Below are 16,694 nucleotides of genomic sequence, written 5' to 3' on the forward strand. Positions count from 1 at the left end.
ATAGACAGAGTTTAGAATTCTCTCTCTCTCTCTCTCTCTCTCTCTCTCTCTCTCTCTCTCTCTCTCTCTCTCTATATATATATATATATATATATATATATATATATATATATATTTTAGTGGCAACAGAACGCTATACTGGCCATTACTGTAAATATTTTTTAGTATTTCCAGTATTTCTCTCGCTCCTAGATTCTATTGTTTAGTTATTTATAAATTCTGTTCACGTATTCTATTTGCTCGCTATATATATATATATATATATATATATATATATATATATATATATATGAGGAAGTGTTCCTGCCAGCACCTGAACGCAAGCATGCTGACAGTACAACAGGCTTCTTATGATTCGCTGGTTGGAGTCAAGTTTAGCTCTGTTTCTGGCTAGAGTTGCTCTAGAAAACCAAGTACCTGCACCATAGGTACACTGGGAGGAAGACTGTTCTATAGATAAGTGCGAGAGTCTTCCTTTTCAATCCCCATTCGGCACGGCTAATTCTTGCCATCATGCCAGTATAATTTATAACTTTTTTGGCTAAGTTTTTTTTTTTTTTTTTTTTTGATAGTTGTTGGCGCATCGGCTTCTGTGGCCATATTGCACCTCCCAAGGTTTTTTGCAGTACTTTGATCCAAGCCCGAGGCGGGAATCGAACCCACGACCTTTGGGTTGCCGGGCAGGTACTTTACCCACTCGGCTAGCCCGGTCGGCTTTGGCTAAGTGCATAAGGTGAGGGTATGAAGTTAACTTATGGTTAAATATTATACCTAGATATTTAATTTTTCGGACTAAAGCTAATATTTTGCCTGAAATTTTATTTATGGAGGTCTGCGTATATTCAAGTTGCTTTTTAACAGAATTTATTTAGTTTTAGTGCTGGATATTGTTAGTTTTGGATATTTGCTCATTGCTGGAGAGTGGTTATTGCTAATTTGGCACGCTGTTCTAGAACAGCCTGGGGGTTGGCCTTTACTAGCAAAAGAAAGTCGTCAGCGAAGGCTGCCATGTCAGTCGGGCGGAATATCCATCCCCAGGAATTTATCCAGTACAAGGTTCCACAAAAACAGGGACCCAGAACAGGACCCTGGGAGGCAACCTTATTTCACTCTTCTGGTGATGCACTGATATTTGGTTTTAAGTGAAATTTGTCTATCCATGAGGTAATCATGTATTATCTGGTATACGTTTTGTGGTATTCCAACATATCGTGGTCTGCCAAGTATACTGGACCACCATAATGCATTAAAAGCAAAGCCTATAGACATGGAAAGCATGTATTTTTCCTTAACTGCAGTTTTCTGACAACTAGGTAATCCTGGCATCCTCTGTAGAGCCACGGCTGACTATGAGCATCCCAACAGCCGTGCTATTTCGGATATGCTCTGACCCAGTCATCTGGCCATTACAATTTGGTCTATGCAAAATAGAAGATGCTCTAGGAATTTGTTTTTATTACATTCAAAATATTCGTTCATCTGATGAACGAGTAACACTTATTAACGGAGCCCAGTATCAGGTGATTTTTATACCGTGTCCCAACCCGCGCACGTGCCATAGCCTACAGTTGCTTCGATTTGCATAACGACTTGCTGGTCATAATGTTTTGGCTCATCGGTGTATTTTTCAAATAAAATGCTTACTAAGTAGTTTAGTTTAGCTTTGTTTTTAATTTATTACAAAGTCGAGTGATAGTAACCGTAATTCTAATTCAGTGATTAGTGAATCGAGAAAAAGAAAAAGGGAACCAGAGAATCACAAAAGAAACAAGATCCGTAATTCAAAAGTTAACAAGGGTATTCAACATACAAACTAGAAGGTAAAAACTGTTGACGCTCGTAGAATTGGTCCGGACTGTCTGTGCCATATAGGGTGTTTCAGTAAGTTTGATTTTGCTGAAAAACAACAAATTTTAGAGCGATTTAATAATTTTGCAAATTTGCAAATTTTCACTCTGAGAATGAGCGAGGTTTTTTTTTTTTGTTTTTTTTAACATAACCTATTGAAAAAACTCAATTTAACACAATTAAAAATAAGAAAATTAATTAAAAGAATTTAACGAAAAAATTTCAAAACGATTTTTCTTTCATGAAGCTGTCTCTTTAAAGATACCGAATTTAAAATTGTGGCCAGGCCAATACGGAAATTACACACTATACTGAACAATCGCTGTCTTTTCCTCGTTCGCAACACAAATTAATGACCTGGTATACAACATTTCTTGCGGTGATTGCAACTCTTCTTACCAGGGTTCGACTCCCTTTCCTTTGAATATGCGTGTTAATCAACATGCGGCCTCAATTCGTGCTTCTCGTTCAGCAGCGTCAGAATTAGCCTTTCACGCCGTTAACGAAAAACATACTTTTTTATTTAACGAGGCCAAAATACTTAGTGTTCAACGTAATTATACGCGAAGACATTAAATTACACAAAAATTCTGTTAATGTTCGTCGGCCATATCTGATCTCCGATTCGTGGGCTTTTACTCGCAGGCGCGAAGACTAATAATCCCTATTTAAGTTTCATGCGCAACCATATTCGGTAATTTTCATTCCTGTGATCACGACATACGGTCGAAAAGTATTGTCAGCTTCAGGAAAGAAAAATCGTTTTGCAATTTTTTCGTTAAAATTCTTTTAATTAATTTTCTTATTTTTAATTGCGTTAAATTGATTTTTAATTGTGTTAAATTGAGTTTTATTGGTTAAAATGATTTTTAATTATTTGTCACTCTAATGAAAGTTTTTCGATTTTTTTTTCATTTTAATTTCTGGAGAGTATCATACGGAAGTGGTCTACGTACTATATTGAGGTAAACTCCTCTTATTATTTTAAAAATATTGATATCAGCGTAGAACGTATTGAGCATCACAGCTCTGGTTCATACTATATTAATACTACTCTTATACCACGTGATATTAATAATAGTTTATTAACCTATTCGCCTAAACTACTTTACAATAACGTGACGTTTCAGGTATCTTATCGATACTTGACTTGGCGCATTATAGCCTTAGATGCTAATGCGCCATAAAACTCTAAAACAAACAAACAAACAAACAAAATCTTATCGATACTCATCCTCTTTCCGATGCTCTCAGAAACCCGATACCAGATTTCTGTGAGCATCGGCAAGAGGAGTCTGTCAGCAGCATGATCTGATGATGGGTATCGGTAAGCTACCTGAAACGTTACGTTGATGTAAAGTAGATTAGGCGAATAGCTTAATAAACTATATTATTAATTTCACGTGGTATAAGAGTGGCATTAAATATATTAATAATCTTAATGTGAATTATTGGTCAAATTAGGGGATGCAGCAAAACGAGTAACTAAAGCTGAATTAACAATTCATAAAAGACGTGCGAAAAAGTTTTTTATTCAAAGATTAAACAAATTTCTGGTCTATGCAAAATAGAAGATGCTCTAGGAATTTGCTTTTATTACATTCAAAATATGCGTATGCCCGGTGTCTCTGTACAGGATGTGTTTTTTTTTTTTTTTTCATATGAAACAGTTATATTGTTTCGGTATACAGAACGTAATGACAGAAATGACAAAGCTTCTTGCATGCACTTGTGTACCATGAGGAAGCCAACCAAGTATGCTGTATGTTCATGAAATATATTAACTCCTGTATTCCTAGTAATGTTAAAAAAATATACCATTTTCGTGACGGATGCCCAGGCCAGAACAAATATAACACTCTGATAGGACATTGTCAAGCACTTGTAGATATTGGCCAGAACAATGAATTTCGATTTTTAAAATTGAACATTACTTCCCAATAAGGGGACATTCTCTGCTCCCAAATGATAGGAGCTTTGAAACCATTAAAAGGAAACTTAGAAAATATGATTAAAGATATACATCTGAGCAGTACAAACAAATTATCAAGAGTTCGAGCCGAAAATTTGATGTTGAAACAATAGAAACTATGCAAATATTGGATTTCAAAAGTTGGTGGACATTTCACTACAAAAAGTCCTCTCTTGCCATTGAGTCCTTGGAAAAATAATTGTTCCTGAACATCTTAATAAAACTTTGGTTCCATCACAATTCATATCTTTTTCATATGACACATCACTGAATGGTGTCATTTCTGCCCATGAATCTATTTTTTTATGAAAACCTAAAACACGAGAAGTATTAGAACCTATAGTACGGTGCTTGGGTTGGAGGTTGAGAAGACGAAAGAAGATATTTGTTGACCTTAGACTTGAACTTTTGTAGACTGTAATTTTCAGGAAATACATATGAAGGAAGGCTGTTCCAGAAAACGGCAGTCGAATGAATAAACAAGGAAGACGAAAAGTTGGTTCTGTGAGTTTGAAGTTGGACAGTAAATGGACGTTGGCTAGTGGCGGCACGGGTTCGGACTATTTTGAAAGAGAGAGAGCGAGAATTATAGAAGCCAATACAGAAGAACAGTGCCCATTGAAGTATCTGTAGAAAAGGCATTTAGCAGAAACAGTACGTCTGTGAGACAGAGAGTGGAGAGACTCTGTTAGAGAGGAATCATTAATTAACCTAATTGCCCTCTTGTGAATGGAATCTAAAAGCCTAAGAGGTTTTGGGGGCACCTCCCCAGATGTGGGAACAATGTTCCATGGTAGGGCGGATTTGCGATTTGTACCGAGTGAACAGCTGTTTGGAAGAAAAGTAACGCCGAGAGCGAAAGAGAAAACCAAGTTTTTTAGATGCAGAGGAAGCAATATTTGTAATGTGCGTGTGCCAAGAGAGATTAGAAGTCAGAGTAATCCCCAAAAAAGATACAGTGTGCTGCCACTTTATTAGGTAAACCTACCTAGTAGCGTATTGGCCTCCTTTAGCCTTCAAAACAGCATGAATTCGTCTAGGCATGGATTGAACAAGATGATGCTGAAAACGTTGTGCAGGAATGGAGTACCATGCAGACATAAACGTGTCACGCGGTTCCTTGAGATTCGACAGAGGTGTAGACCTGCAGTGAACAGCCCTTTCCAGCTCATCCCAAAGATGCTCAATAGGTTTGAGATCCAGGGACTGAGCAGACCACTGCAGCAAAGAAAAGCCATTGTCATGTTCCTGGAACCATTCCATAGTGATTCGGGCTTTGTGCACCGGCGCATTATCCTGCTGGAAGTAACCATCTGACTGAGGATAAACTGACAACGTGAACGGATGCACTTGGTCAGAAAGCTGTTTAGGTTCGATGTGGCATTCAGACATAAACCTATGGGTATCAATGGACTCAACGTGTGCCAAGACAACATTCCCCATACCATACCACTGCCCCCACCACCTTGCACAGTAGTCGTCAGACATGACGGGTCCATGGATTCATGTTGTTTTCGCCAATTTCTGAGCCTTCCATCAACATGATGCGCCAGAAACGTCGACTGGTCAGACCAAATAACTGTTTTCCAATCCTCGATAGTCCAGTGCTGGCGTTGCTGTGCCCACAGTAGGCATGCTCTCTTCTTCATTCATAACAAAGGTACGCGATGTGGCTGTCGGCTGTTGTAGCCCATTCGCAACAAAATACGACTAGTGGTCCGTTGCGATATTTTGTTCTGCGCGCCAAAGTTGTATTCTGACGTGACTCTTCTGATCTTCCAGCACTGGACCCCAACCAACATCAAAAGCTCACAACGGAAATCATCATCCAGGCCTGCAATCAATCAATTGGAAAGAAAAGACCAATGCCTTATTCCGTCCAATGGTAGTCCTCAGAGTTGGAGCACCTTCGCCGAATTGTACACTCCAAAAGAAAAGCTTTTCAGAGAGCTTGTACCTCTTGGCCCCAAATGAGGTCAACAGCCTCCGTGAAGAATATCGAAGAGTCAGAAACGACTACACCTCCCTTACCAGGCAGTGTAAAAGATCATCTTGGGAACGACTCGTCAAAACGACTGGCAATACTGAACCCTGGGGGGTGGTGTACCGCATCACCACCAAAAAGCTCCCGAGGGGCGAAGTTATCCAATCCACTCTCACACCAAACGGGACTATGACTACATCGTGGGAGCAGTCTATGGCCAATATTCTGGACACTTTTTGGTACAGATACTGATCCTCTGACAGTACAACAGCAAGAAATATGCCAGGCAAACAACATCTACTTCAACAATGCTGTAGAAGACCAATTTACCACCGATGAACTGCAGCAGGCTCTTACTAAAATGAAAGAGAGGAAATGTCCCGGACCAGATCTCATTGAACCCGAAGTCCTTAAAAAGACCGCCCAAATTAATATCCAGTTTCTACTCGACCTCTTCAATAAATGCTTGTCCCATGGATCTTTCCCAGAAGAATGGAAAAACGCCAATGTAAAACTGATCATAAAAAATCCGTCTAAACCGCTCCAACAACCAGAGTCATATCGACCCATTGCCCTTTTATCCATGGTCAGTAAACTGTTTGAACGACTACTCCTAGTACGGTCCAAGACCATTACACCAAAGCTGGGCTCCAGTCCAACTTCCAGTTTGGATTTCGACCGGGGCGTTGCACAGAAGATGCACTGCAAAGGATCATCTCTGCAGTCTCAACTTCTACCTCCAAATACTACATACTAATAGCAATAGATTTCGCAGGAGCATTTGACAGGCTCTGGTGGGCAAGTATCCTTCGCAGACTTAGGCAAGCAAATATACCATTAAATTTATACAAATGCATCGAAAACTACTTATCAAATAGGAAAATTACAATCTCCTCAACATACCGAAGAATTACCAAGTCAATCTACAGAGGTTGCCCCCAGGGTTCAGTCCTTGGTCCTTTTTTGTGGAACATTGTCCTGGATGAGCTCCTTGGACTGGACCTAGGTCCTGTAGCTATACAAGCCTTTGCTGATTATGTGACCATCTCGATTGAGGCTGACAGCAGAGCTTCTCTGGAAGCCAGAGGAAACCAGGCACTTCAAATCCTTCAGAACTGGGCAGCCCTACACAAAACTGAGACTCTCACCCCAAAAGACACAATCCATTCTCCTAAAGGGATCACTGCAGCCTACTAGAAACCCCACTATCAAACTTCAAGGCCAAACCGTCAAGCTAGTTTCTACGTTAAAACTACTGGGAATAGTACTTGACCCTAAGCTCACTTTCTCTCTGCATCTTGCACACCTCCACGCGAAAGTGAGAAACTACACTGCTCTCATCGCACGGGTGAGTCGTCGCGATTGGGGATTGAACCGACGCACCCTTAAGATTCTGTACAAATCAATCTTCCTTCCCTTCATAACGTATGGATCAGGGGTCTGGTTTCGCAGGGCAACTCTTTACAACAACAAACGTAAACTGGAAACCATCCAGCTCACCATCCTTCTTACTATTACAAGGGCATGCTGCACAGTTAGAAACCCAGCCCTTCAGGTTCTTGCGGGCGTCCTTCCGCTTGATCTGGAGGTTATTCGAAGGGGCCTCCACTACTGTCTATCCAGGGGATTACCAGCAACTATCCTTGGTCACTCCATCAGTAACCTGAATGAAATCAGGCAGGAAAAGAAAAAAAATTGCCATCCTACTACTTCAGACCTGGCAGGACAGATGGACTGCTACCGACAAGGGCCCAATCACCAAGAAATTTATACCGTATGTGAATGCCGTATTTCCTAAATCTCCCACTTGGTTTTCTCCTGGTCTTTATACCACCTACCTCATTACTGGACACGGATCAATAAACCATAAATTAACATCCATGGGAATCATTGACAACCCCTACTGTGCATGTGGTGAAATAGAAGACTGGAACCATCTAGTATATACCTGTCAACACTATGAGGACCTCCGCAGCATCCTGTTTACTCGTATACAAGATAACCCTCAAGAAAATGAACACTTATTCATCACAGAAGAATACTACTATGAGTTGACCAAGTTTGCACAAGCCCTCTTCACAAGACGGAGCACCCTATTGCCAACACAAAATAGGAACAACCCAAACATCTGATCCTAACCTAACTGGCCAACCGATCTTAACCTGGATAGGATCAACTGGCGTATGGACCACCTCATTCCTCAGTGGCAACTTGCACACGGCTCTCTTGCTGTGTCTTATTTATCGTCCTTCCCGGGTTCCCCTTTCAACTGATGGCGCTTATTGCTCCATTGATAACCTGGAGGATACCTTCGCCTAAATCCTCCATATTTCTAGCTATACCCTCCTTTCTTGCGTACACTCTGTACTTCCCCGACTATACCTTTTTTTTTTTTTTTTTTGTCTCCGTCCAGGAAGCTCTGGCGACCCTGGCGGAGACAAGCCAGAGAATAATGGGCAGACTGGCTACCTCCTAGTGGTGTGTGCGGGCAACGTGGAGTCCCACTAGGGGCCCTGCGGCCAAATGCCAGGACACACACACACAACAGAACCTAACACAATATGTCATATACAACACACAACACTTTTCTGGCATTTACAGTAGTACTGTATCGGATTGGACCGTACGGGAGGGCTGGTCCACCTCAGACCATCGGGCCATAACTTTCAACATGTACAGATCGATTACTCAGTCCACAATTATCAGACAGAAGCAACACAGATACGCTTTGAACAAAGCTGACTGGAACCTGTTTAAAGAAACACTCATCAATGGGATATTGCACTTACAAACCGAGAATGTGCAAGTTCAGCATCCAGACTCCCATCAGCGCAAGGTCACGGACATAATTACGAACGCTGCAAACACAGCAATAAAACGGAAAAATCCCATCCCTGGAGCAGTCCCCTGGTGGTCAGGAGAGCTTCAGGCCCTCAGACGTGAAGTAAACCAAAAGAGGCGTGCATTACAACGAGCCAGGCGATCCTGGCCCCCTGCAGAAATTGAATACCTCCGGCAGGAGTACAGAGAAACTCGAAACACCTACAACGCGATGATCAGGCAGCGTAAAAGACTGTCCCGGGAGCACCTGGTATCAACAGTTGGTAACTCTGACCCCTGGGGTGTCGTGTTCAAGGTAACAACAAACAAACTGCCAAGGGGAGAAGTTATTCGCTCCACAATCACCCCACAAGGCCACATGACCTCCACCTGGCAGCATTCAATTTCAAACATACTTGATTACTCTTTCAAACAGCCACCAGATGACAACTCACCAGAACAACAGCAGCTTTGCCTCGACAATAACAACTATAACTCAACACTCGTGGGAGAGCCTTTCACCGTCGAGGATCTCTCTATGGCCATTGGGAGACTGAGAAATAACAAGTCACCAGGCCTGGACATGCTCGAGCCCGAAATAATTAAAAAAGTTGCTGAATTCGCTCCAGAAACCCTGCTAAACCTCTTCAACCATTGCCTGCTAAAGGGATGGTTCCCAACTGATTGGAAAACTGCGTCCATTCGGCTCATACTCAAAAATCCAACTAAACCGTATGATCGCCCTGACTCGTACAGGCCTATTGCTCTCCTTCCTGTGCTGAGTAAGGTTTTTGAGCAGCTCCTTAGACGGAGACTGGAAAACCATTACAATACTGCACAGCTACCAGCACGAAATCAATTTGGATTCAAACCGGGCATGTCTACGGTCGATGCGCTGGAGGCTATTACAAATGCTGCCAGGAACTGCACCCAGAAGTACCTCCTTGTCATCTCGATCGACTTTGCTGGGGCGTTCGACACCTTATGGTGGCCTAGCGTCCTCGGACGGCTGAGACGCGCTGAGCTCCCAGGAAATCTCTACAACTGCATTGCCAACTATCTCAGTGACAGGAGCATTGTGGTTCAGGCTCCCTTCTCCAGCGTGGAACGTCGTGTCCACCGAGGTTGCCCTCAGGGCTCTGTCCTGGGCCCCCTTTTCTGGAACTCTGTACTCGACGAGCTTCTCAGTACTGACTTAGGCGATGTCCAGACCTTGGCATATGCTGATGATCTCTCCCTGATCCTGGCAGGGGACTCCAGGGCTCAGCTTGAAGTATCTGCCAACAGAGCTCTTACCACCCTTCAAGCGTGGGTCCGGAAAAACCATCTGACCATCTCATCCACAAAAACTCAATCCATTCTCCTGAAGGGCTATCTTGATCCGCAGAGGCCGCCTCAAATCAAGATACATGGCACAACCATCAAGCTTGTTACTCAGCTGAAACTCCTTGGCATTATCATCGACAGCAAACTAACATTTCTCCCACATCTCAACTATCTACAAAAGAAAATTAGAAATTACATTGCACTGGTTGCCAGGGTTACCCGCCGAGATTGGGGGCTCAAAAAACGCACTCTAGCCTTACTGTATAAAGCCATATTCATACCAGCTATCACCTACGGTTCTGGCATATGGTTCACCAAAGCCTCCACTGTGGTAGGACGAAGAAAGCTGAACATCATTCAACGGCCAATTCTCCTTACGATAATCAGAGCATGTTGCACCTCCAGCACGCACGCCCTACAAGTCCTCGCCGGTGTACTGCCCCTAGACCTTGAGGTGGCCCATGTGGGGATGATGTATCAACTCAGCAGAGGAAAGTCTACCACCTTTATTGATTTTACCACGGATCCTGCTAACACCTATTCCAGCGAAAAAAGCAGACTCCTAACCTACTTACAACAGACCTGGCAAGCCAGATGGTCTGAATCCACCAAAGGGGCCATCACCCGCAAATTTATACCAGACATATGCAAAGTATATCCAAAATCACCATCCTGGTTCTCCCCAGGCCTTCTAACCACGTACCTCCTAACAGGGCATGGTGCCTTTCGCAGCAAACTGAACCTTCTTGGACTTTCCGACAGCCCCCTTTGCACCTGTGGTGCCCAGGAAACCTGGGACCACTTGATGCATGACTGCCTACTATATGATGACCTCAGATCTTCTCTCATCACACAAATTCATTTCATCCCGAGAGATCAGGAGCAACATCTCCTGGAAGACCACCATACCTATACAGCCTTTTCGAACTTTGCTCAGGGCCTCTTCACGAGGCGGAAAACCCTACCACAACCACAGAATCAGACCCAACCAGACAATGAAACGGCCTAAACAGCCATGTGTTAAGACCACTACTTGCTTCAGCACACTGCAATCCCCGTGAAGACTTTCAACCTGCACAATAATTGTGCCTTTACAATGTAGTCTCAACATCACCTTCATCTACCATGACTCCGCTCCGGCTTCGCCTCCCACCAAGTTGACTCACCACTGAAATGACTCTACTATCTGGACGGGACTTCTTTGTCCCAGGATTGACACTACTCGGATTTGATCCTCTCTGATTGACTCTACCAAATACATCTTCATGCAGCTCACTACTGAAATGACTTCACCACCCGGCCGGGACCTGTCTGTCCCAGGACTGCACTACTCGAATCTTACCTTCTCGGAGTGGACTCTGCCAACTATGACTTCACGCAGCATTGCTGCCAATGCCACGTGGCGATCCTGAACCCTTGCGCGGCCCTGTTTCTCCCCTGTCCTGGCGGGGAGGAGGTGAAGGTCCCCTTGTCTCCTCCCCGCCACCCCCCTTTCCTTCTGGTGTGGCATGGGCCTGCCTCACTGATTTTGGGGTCATCTACTCTATCGACCCTATACTTCTGTCTCTCACCCCCCAGCCTTTAGTCTCCACTCCCCTCTCTAGCTTTCCAACTAGCGTTCATCCCATGTCAAAATTATCCTAGCCCTACACCCAAAATTCTTAATTCCACACTGTATAACTTAAAACTGCTTGGCCTGACCCAACCTCTAGCGCACCCCCCATTTTTTTTTTTTTTTTTTTTTTTTTTTTTTTTGGTCCTAGCCACTGAAATCCCAGGAAATTAGGTGGCAGGACCTGCCAGAGTACTTATTTAAAAATACTGGTGTACCTGGCTTGCCTCCACGGGGCTAAGTGTGGGCAACGTTGGGCCTCAGTAGGGGTCCAGCGGCTAAATAGCCAGATGAACAACGGTACACGACACTACATCCAACAATATCCATACACTTTTAAATCTCTGGCCTTTACAGTGTTCTGTAACACGCGACAATGTAGACTACACGGAGATGGGGGTAACCCCTGGTGCCGTTAGACCCTAAACACACTTTACACTTTTACACAGTACTGTATTCCTTCACAGCGAACATATGGCGCAGATGTGGGAAACCACAGGTGGCGCCTGACCCTAATACTATGCACACTATGTGCGATATTGTGGCCCGTCTGTTTACTTGCACAATTCTAGCCATCCTCCTCTGTCATCAACAGGGCGATTTTCTTCCACAGGAGTGCCATTGAGAGGATGTTTTCTGTTCGTTGCACCATTCTTGATACACCTTGAAATTGTGATGCTTGAAAAGTTCAGGAGAACTGCCGTTTCAGAGATGCTTTGCCCAGCACGTCTTGCACCTACTACCATGCCACTTTCGAAGTCCGTTAGATCACTCCTTTTCCCCATTCTTTCTACGGTTTGTACACTTAACTGATACCAGAAAGGTTGTTCTGCTGCATTTATATCCACAACTGTGGTCATGTGACTTGCAACGTTGTGGGACAAACCAATTGTGTGTACAGCAGGAGTGTACCTAATAAAGAGGCAGCACAGTGTATATCGTCTTGCCTATAAATCGGAGTCCACCAAAGATAAACATAGGAGCAGAAGAATCCGTTTTTCGAGATATAAGACAAAACCAAGTTTTAGAAGGATCGAAATCAACTAATTGTCTTGGCCCCTCTAGAGAATTACCTGGAGATCGGAATTTAAAGAATTGGTAGCAGATATTCGAGAAGTTGAAGCTGATTGAGCAGGGCAAGGTTTCTCAAAATGGAAAGTGGAATGCAATGTGCTATCATTGGCAAAACTATGGATAGGATTTTCAGTCAATGGAAGAAGTTCATTAATATAAAAGAACACCAGCATTAGTGGAAAAGTTAGAAGACAGCGGGCCATCTACCATCACTCTCTTTGTGCGATCAGAGAGGAAACTATATAACCAATTACAAAAAAAACAGTTGGCAAAATATAAGATGGAAGCTTGTTTAGAAGACCTTTATGCCAAACACGATCGAAAGCCTTTTTAGATGTCAAGAGTAACTGCTTGTGTTTCACCTCACTTTTCCATTGAATTTGTCCATAAATGAATATCACCATTGGATCGACACTGACGGAATCCATACTGGCGATTGTTGATCAAACTGAAGATTTCTAACTAGTTTAAGAGTTGGCGATTAATTTATTTTTCCATTAGTTTAGAAAGAGTAGAATTAATTGCAATGGGACGATAATTGGATGGGAGGGATTTGTCACCCTTTTAGGAACTGGCTGGATATGAGCAAATTTCCAAGCAGAAGGAGAAACACCTTTGGAATAAGAAAGTGAAAAAAGGCGGCAAAGAACAGGAGTAAGTTCAGGAGCACAGGTTTTGAGAACAAGTAGAGAAATACCATTTAGGATCTGGAGCTTTCTTAGCATTGAGATTCGTCAAAATCCTTTTGACGGAAGTCCACAGGAGGCATTGAATGGAGCGTGTTGAGAATGGTGGGAGGTGTTTTACCAAGATCATTAATGCACGAGTTGGAAGAAAAATCGGATGCTAGCAAGTCAGCTTTATCCTTGGCTGAAGTGACAACAGAACCGTCTGGTTTTGACAGAGGTGGGAGCAGAGATGGGCAAATGTTGCGGCCAATAGCTTTTGTTGCGGGCAAGAGACGAGAATGTTCGGCTACCATTAGGGCAGGAAGCAAGTTTTCTGCTCTTAGCCTGTTCAAAATCTAGTTTGGACTGATTAATAACTGCTTTACAATTGTTGCGAGCTTTGGTGTAGGCACAAAATGAAACTGAAGAATTGTAAACAAGCCAATTACGATATGCAGTATTCTTCTCTTGAACAGCCTTAGCACATTTATTGGAAAACTACGCTTTAGATAAAGGACGAGACGTTATAGATGGGCTGATTTCTTACAGTTTCAAAATTCTAAAGCCAGGCAATAACAACCTCAAAAGTTTGCCAAGTAACCAAACATATCCTGCAGTAAAAGTCCCTATACAAAGGAAAAAAAACTTGAAAATGTCCGTCAGCGTCAATCCTACTCTGACGATGAATGAAAGACTTTTATGACGAAATATTAAATCACTGACCTATCGATGAAAATGAAGAAGAGAGTGTTGAAAACAAGATTCATTAAAATCATTCAAGCTTTTGCGAATAAAATGATACTGTAATTCCCCATTATATGAAAAAATTAAATTTAATTTCGTTTCATATTTTTCACTTGGTTTTTTAAAATTCCTGAGTTAAAACTATAACAGCTGACTTCACGAAGTGCAGAAACAACATGACTCAGCCTTTTTATTTTTGTTTGTTTCATTGTATTTTAAAAGTTACTATGCATTGATGGAAACAAACGAAAAATAATTTGTAATGGATACATCGACGAAAAATAATTTGTAATGGATACATCAAAGAAAAACAACTTTATAACTTTCCTGTAAAATTTCAAATATGTGACATGTTGTTTCTGATCTTATCGATTCAATTATATATATATATTTTTTTTTTTTTTTTTAAACGAGCAGTTCAAATGAGATCCCTGAGCTTTATATGGCTTAACTAGTTAACAAATGTTGAGTTCTGTGGTAGTATCCCTCATATCGTATGACAAACCAAACGTCCCAACAATTTTTAAAGTGACTCCTAGGGAGCGATAGCGGCCCTTTAGGAACGATTAGTTTAGAGAATAAACTCTAGTGGCTATGTTAAAGCTTACTTTCCATCAGTGATACATACTACTTGAAATTCTCCACATATGAAAATTTTATTTATTTTAATATATAAATCGAGGTCTCTTTAGGGAATGCACTCTGGTAAGATTGCATTCTTTTAAGCATCTTGAAATAAACATTACCTACCTGCTCATCTACAGTGCGTGCTAACACTGATATATAATCCATCTGAGGTGTCATTAAGGGAAATTGTGGCGCGAGAACGACTGCAGCTTTTAACTGAGACACGGTTTCTTGGAAAGAATCTGCCAGCTTTTGTAAATCATCTAGGACTCCGTCCCTTTTCGTTTTCTCTGATAATTGAAACCAAGTTTCTGGACTTTCCGTTATCGCTAATGGATTTTGGACGTCAGCTTCAAGTGAATCTTCCAAATTATCCGGTACTTCAACTTCGGGCAACTCAGATAAATGCCTTTTCCACCATTCTCCAAACGATTGCTGTAAAGGAGAAATATTATTATTGTTTGAATTACTACTTGCTTGGTTGCCTACTAATATTCTCTTAGTTTCAAGATAAATAAATTTTCTGTTTATACTCCGTCACGACAACCAAGTTAGCAGAGTTTACAATAAATCGCCAATACAAATATTTATCGTATTTAGTAGTCACGGGCTTGAACTCCGGTCCAGTCAAGGAACGCGTGCTATGAACTCTCGCTCTTGACCACTCGGCTAGGTTAGGCCTCAAATAGCATGAACAATTTTATTAAAAAATTGTTGACCAGAACCGGCATTAGGCATGCGCAGTTTATGCAGCCAGTCGAGGCCTCGCATAATGAAATTTATATTTCGTATGATCTTGTTTTCACTAAAGCTTAAAATAGGTTAAAAAAGCTGCGCCGACTGTGTTGTTAACTTTGTTAATTGCAGTAACATAATTTGTGTTTACATTAGCGGAAGTTGCAGAAATGGAACAATAAATGAAAATGTTCTTAAAGCTAGATTATTTTTATTTGAAGCATTTTAAGAACATTCAGTTGGGTTATTTTAAATGATCTTGATGTCAACCTTTGGAACTACTATTCAGTTACTTTCAGAATCAAAGGAAGTTAAATTTTTGGAAATGACAAAAATTTTTATCAATATCACCGTGGTTCCATCACTTTTGAAGCAAAGGTTCTGGAAGTCGCATTCATCACGGTATGTGGTTTTGATGAACATGTCCAGAATATGTTGAATCAAAAAAAAAAAAAAAAAAAATCAAATTGTTTTTATCAAATGATTGTCTTAAGATTCAGGGACCCTCAGTTCTTAGTGCTTCCATGTAAGTCTAATGCACTTCCAATATTTGAGATTTTTTTTCTCTGATTTGGACCTCACAGTATAACTTTGATACAGCAAATTTAATCCATTGCATCTATCTTTATAGTGTTTGACCACTGAGTTTTCTACCCGAATTTGTGCTTCTGTTTTAGGCTCTAACCATTAGAAACACATCGAACTGTTCTGGGTCTTAAGGTTTGGGCCTGTATCGTATTTTCTCTGGATTAGCTCCTCTACAGATCTGCTACATCATCTTACTTTCAATCCATCGGAGGGGTAGTGGCTACTGAACAGAGATTACCTTCCGTATCAATATATCAAGGTTAGAAATATCCATGGTTCTTTTAAAGAACCATGGAATTTATAAACAAATATGACTTGAATTTAGCTTTGAACAGAAAGTAGTTTCATCTATTTATGTTGTGAGATTTCTGATTTACCGGTCGCTATGACATCCCACTTTTATGGGAAATTTTCATGAAACTGAATTAGAGAAAATACTGAAAATATCGAGTGAATCCGAAAATGTGCATCTTTCACCACTAGCTGAATTGACCGATGTTTGAAAGAGGAACGGACAGAAATACCTTCTTCTTTTTATAAAAAGTTTTTCAGTCTATTGACGAGGAACTGTTAGACTCCGAAAGAATATTTAATAGCATATGACATTTACCTTTTGGCAATATAATGTAAAAAAAAATTACGTTTATACTCGGGGACGGCCACATAAATTCAGATGAGCTATATATTGCTAAACTG

General features: G+C 41.4%; 1 protein-coding gene across 1 annotated transcript in view; it reads right to left on the reverse strand.

Annotated features, from left to right (window-relative positions):
• LOC150085892 (protein unc-13 homolog 4B-like) overlaps window positions 1-16,694 on the reverse strand; it is a 145,968-nt gene that overhangs the window by 82,416 nt on the left and 46,858 nt on the right. The window contains exon 7 of the mRNA XM_090374285.1: window positions 14,799-15,110. Within this exon, the coding sequence (XP_090230411.1) occupies window positions 14,799-15,110 (312 nt within the window). The remainder of the gene's footprint in view (window positions 1-14,798; window positions 15,111-16,694) is intronic.

This window comes from Mastigoproctus giganteus, chromosome 5 (assembly GCF_048544385.1).
Source record: "Mastigoproctus giganteus isolate SK-2022 chromosome 5, ASM4854438v1, whole genome shotgun sequence".
Lineage (NCBI taxonomy): Eukaryota > Metazoa > Arthropoda > Arachnida > Uropygi > Thelyphonidae > Mastigoproctus > Mastigoproctus giganteus.